Raw genomic sequence first — 5,361 nt, 5'->3', positions numbered from 1 at the left:
CTCTATTGCTTGTGTGTATAGCCCAGTAGATGGGAGGATTGCCTTACTGAGTGTTTATAAAATACTCATGCATTGCAATATGTGTTTGTGGTGCAGGTAAAGGCAAAGTGTGATCGTGGAATCAAGGCAATGAAGAGGAGGATGTTCTAGTGGTTCGCTTGGTTGTCTGGCTTCTGTTAGGTTGCTAGAGTTGAGTCCTAGAATGTTACTTAGGATTGCTGGTTCATTGGTTCATGTTGTTTGGGAACATTGGTTAGGATTGGAATTAATACTCGATATTGTTGATGTTATTGGTTATATTATTTTATTGGATTATTATTGGATATTGATTGGTATTTGGTTATTCCGGTGTTGGTTGTGATTGTGGTTAGGTGGCTAGTGGGTATGGGACCACTAGTTGTTAGTTTATTTATTATATTATATTATTATTTATTATTTACTATTTATTATTTTTGAAAAAAAAGGGTGGGTCATTTCGATTAATCAATAAATAATGAATAAAAAGGTTTAAAAGAATAACATAAGTTATTTAACATAATTTTAGTCGGATATAAATTGTATTATCATTGTAATATAAAATTTTATTGTAAGTACAGAAAATCTTGAAAGAATAATGAACTTAAAAATAAATTTCACTCATTTAAATTTGATTATGATATGAGGTAAAACTAGTACTTATGAGATAACAACATAACAAACATATCTTAAATAATATTGATTAAGTTTTTTTGCAAATTATATTTTATTAATTTTTATTTTTATTTTTAATTTTTACTAAGATATAGATTTGATATAATGTATTAATTGTGTTTGATATAAAATATCTAGTTCTATGCATTAAGATAAAATGTATAATTAAACATTAAATATAGTTTATTATGATGGTCTATATATTTATATGGTACTCCCTGTCCTATAAGAGTTTTTGGGTAAAAACACAAAAATTAATAAACAATAAATATTACTTCCTCCGTTTCAAAATATAGGATGTTTTAGAGAAGTTTGTTGTTTCATTATATAAGATGTTTTCAAATTTCAATGCAACTTTTAGATTAGTTTAGTATTTTATATTATGCAGAATTGTTTCTGATTGGTTGAAATTGTTAAAAGTAATGTCTATCAAAAATTTGTAAATTGTAATCATCATGTTTTCTATTTTACAATTAAAAAAATAATATGGATAAATTTACATGGTATGATGGAGAATTATATATTTGAATCGAATCTTTTCGACGACCCAATGCAAAAATTTGCGAGAAAACCCTAAAACTCTAGAATGGAGAAAAAAATAAAATTGGTGGTTCATGAGGAAGCATTGGCTCGTTTATCATTGAGGAGCCTTGCGAGATTCATATTAGTGTGCAAAGAATGGAAATCGCTAATCAATTCTGGGTTATTCCGAGAGTTCTACGAGTCACTCAACACGTCATCGTCCTCTTCCGTGTCATGGTCAATCATGAACAGAAGGAACCAAACACTGGCGTTAGAGATTGTAGGACACCATGGATGCAAGAGATGGGGACTTACGGATTCCCTAGGATCTTACATGCATCACAAATCCGACACACCAATGAGGAAAACTTGTATCTTGAGCTGCACGGATGGAATTGTATTGCTTTATACCGAAACCATCGAAGGTGCACCAATGTATCATGTAGGAAACCCCTTGTTGCAACAGTGGGTTCATATCCCTTTTTCTCCACATCTCACGGTTTTTGATGTCGTGAGGTTACAGGAGAACATATTTTTCAGCGACACTGGACTGGTAACAAAGATGGAAAAGGGTATTGTCGTGGGTTACAAGGTAGTGTGGATATTGGTCTCATTTGTGGTATCTGCGAATCTAAGTTTTTTGATATATTCTTCCGAAACAGGAGAGTGGAAAACTGAAAATGTGCATTTTCTTCGTTCCATGCTGTGGACTAGACTAAAGTATTCGGTTTCTTTGAACGGGATTCTTCATTGGATTTCCTCTATTGGTAGCGACATCGACGCGAGTTATGTTGTATCATATGATTTCTATAATGGAAGTGATGTGTGTCATACTATACCTTTTCCTGATCTCTATGAATTATATCCACAAACTCGGCATTTCAAGACAACAATCACAACGTCTGTAGGATTTGTGGTGTATTGCAACGTTTTCTCGGATAATGGAGTCCCTACAATCAAGGTTTGGAGGCTGATCTCTACGGATGATCATCCTAACGCATGGCAACTCTCGTGGAAAGTCAACACCAATTTCGAGTTCGGTGCTGATTATTTTCCCGTGGTGATGCATCCTTTGAACTGTGAGATCCTATATCTGTGGAGTAGGAACAAGAACGCTCTGGTGTTGTTAAACTTGAGGACACACAAGTTTAGGCTTTATAAGGAGTCACCACCGGAGGAGAAGGTGAAAAATGCTGATGGTTGCATCATGAGATTTAATGGTTGCAAGGAGTATATGGACTCTATCTACTCAATTTATGTCAATGGCATTCTCGGTTGTGTTCACAATCTCTACTTTTCAGCGTACGTGCTCCCACGCTGGCTAAACCCGCTCCCTCAACGTTCTTCTTGATTATCATGTTTCTTAGTTTTTTCTTCTTTTCAGTTTTTGAGTTTTTCTTTTATTTTATATGATACACAAGTTCGTATGTATTGACAGAAACCATGTTTATTAGGATTTACGTGGCTGGTTATCCAATTGATTTGTGTCTCAGTCTTGAAACATTTGATGGGGTGTGTTCTACCATAGTGGTTTGGCGTCTTAACTCTTAGTTAACAACTTTTTGGTAATTTTCACTATCTGGACTGAAGTTATAAAAAAATACAATTCCAATGACTGAGATGGATTAGCATGCTACCTGAACTTCTCTTTATCATGATTCATTAAGGAGATATTCAGTCGAAAATAAATCATCTTCACTGCTCTTGCAGATATATTTACTAAAACGTTAAAGACACTTGATGAGTGTCGAAGGATCCCGATTTTGCCCAAGTCAAATAATTCATAGTTTCGAGTGGTTTTGAGGAGATCAATACCAGACCACAACACAAAGAGAGAGAATGCTCCATCCTGAGAAGCTGAAGAACATGCTACATTTTCTGAAGGTCAAAGCCTATTCTTTGACCACTCAATAGGAACCTTTCCCTTTTCAACAAATTTTAAATTTTCAATAAGTTGATTGATATTGATTATCATATTCACCATTATCAAAATACAAATCTGTGACTGCTTTAATCTTCTCAACTAGAAGAGTTACCGGCACACTTGTGCGGGCAAAACTTTTTTTAAAACAATTATCGTCTAAATTTTTTTGTGGTCAAATAAATCACTAATTCAATTCTTTTATACGCTTGTGTGGACAAATATATTTTTAAAAAATACAACTAATTTAATAAACCAAAAAGTAATTAATTATAAGACTAAAAACCAAAAAGTAATTTAACTAATTTAACTAATTTAACAAACCAAAAAGTAATTAATTATTTTAAGCTTTACATTATGGATTCACTTGACTACTCTCTTCATATAATTTTGTTTATTTTTAGTATGTTAAGCTATAAATACTTGATTCTGTGACTACTCCCATCTGATATGTTTCGATAATGTATTTTTTTTTAATGGTTTTAATTTCATAAGGTATTTTCTCTCTTTAATACTATGTCATTGCTAAATAACAAAGAAATAAAACAACAAATTTATGACGTAAAAAAACTACAAATATGTATATTAAAAATACTCAATACATAATTATAAGTTATAACTACAAATAAAACTTGTTTTATTCATAATTATACTCCTAGAGTCATTTGTTAATTAAACATAATCAAATAAAAATTTGTTAATTATACATAATCACAGAATCATATATGTTAATTTATTATCTTTTTGCATTTTATTTTGTTAATTGATAAATAGTTAAATCCTATAAAACCTAAACCATAAATCATATACCCTAAACCATAAATCTAAACACTTTAGACTTTTATTCTTAAACATTTTTATTATTTATCAATTAACATAATAAAATGCTAAAAAATATTCTCATACAGATATTCTTAAATATTCATAAATTCATAATATATATAAGTTTTCTTACTCTATTAACAATCAATATATAATAATTTTATGGATTTATGAATATTTAAGATAAAAATATATAAATTCAAACTTGTAAAAACCTTTTTAATGTTCTCAATAAGTTTTAAATATTTTTACATTTTATTTTGTTAATTGAAAATAGTGAATTGTATTTCAAGATTGAACCCTAAACCCTAAATCTTATACCCTAAAGGGTTTAGGGTATAGGGTTCAATCTTGAAACATGTTTCATTATTTAGAAATTAACAAAATAAAATGTAAATTTTTTATTGTAATACTAATAATAATAACATATAGTAGGAATAAATATAAAATTACATATTATGAGTTATAATACTTAACTACATACTAAAAAAAATACTATAAACTAAAATAACCATTTTGCAAATGGAGTTGATGATAAGTGTTATATGTCAAAAAAAGAGTTTTAGAACATATATTTTATTTTCATTAATTTAAAACATATTGGAAAATTAACCTACTAATTAAAATTGAAAGAAAAAATAGCAAAAAATGCTAAAATCTAAAATGCAAATAAAAATTGTCATTGGCTAACAGCTAACTCATTAAGAGAAGGATCCCACTGCGTTTAATATAGACCGTTGATTGCAGTGAATCCAATAGACACAAACTTTAATCCCTATTTAGTATTTGATTGGCTAAGCGGTTAAAGTAAGGATCACATAATGTGTAATATGAACCGTTGATTAAAATAAATCTAACGGACACTAACCCTATTATCTTTTCTTTTCACTCACTCTCCTCTTTAGTCTTTTCTCTTACTCTTCATCGACTATCAAATTATTTTCGAGTCAGGAATCACAGAGAAGAAAGAGTTCTTAGCTTGAGAGATTGTGTGCTAAGAACTTATTGATATCATAAAAGTGGAGCATCGTGGTGAATGTTGGGCATAATTTTATCATTATAAAATTAGTAAATATAATTTGTTCAGTCAATGCATATTTTACTGGATAAAGTCAACATAAACATGAATTTATCTTGGCTAAGGAAAATATTCTTGATTGGGTTAATGAGCTGAGAATCTCGCGACTGACTGTATCACGAAACCGAGAATCTCGCGACTGACTGTATCACAAGACCGAGAATCTCGCGACTGACTCTATCACGAGACCGAGAATCTCGTGAATAGCTTCATCAATAGACCAAGAGTCTAGCGACCGACATCGTTAATGGGCCAAGAGCCTCGTAACCGACTTTATTATGGATAGGATCAGGAAGCCCCAAGAGATATCCTAAGGGATTAGGGTAAA

At 30.8% G+C, this 5,361-nt stretch overlaps 1 protein-coding gene across 1 annotated transcript; it reads left to right on the top strand.

The window, feature by feature from the left end:
• LOC104752312 (putative F-box protein At3g23950) lies at nt 1,277–2,563 on the top strand. Its single transcript, XM_010474423.1, has one exon. The coding sequence runs from the start codon at nt 1,277–1,279 to the stop codon at nt 2,561–2,563; it is 1,287 nt and encodes a 428-aa protein (XP_010472725.1).

The sequence above is a fragment of the Camelina sativa genome, chromosome 2 (genome assembly GCF_000633955.1).
Source record: "Camelina sativa cultivar DH55 chromosome 2, Cs, whole genome shotgun sequence".
NCBI lineage: Eukaryota > Viridiplantae > Streptophyta > Magnoliopsida > Brassicales > Brassicaceae > Camelina > Camelina sativa.
The sequence above is the reverse complement of the archived record's forward strand: the minus strand, read 5'-3'. Positions and strand labels throughout refer to the sequence as shown.

What these genes read in the sequence shown, in the direction of transcription:
- LOC104752312 (XM_010474423.1), top strand. Translation starts at nt 1,277, where the DNA reads ATGGAGAAAAAAATAAAATTGGTGGTTCATGAGGAAGCATTGGCTCGT.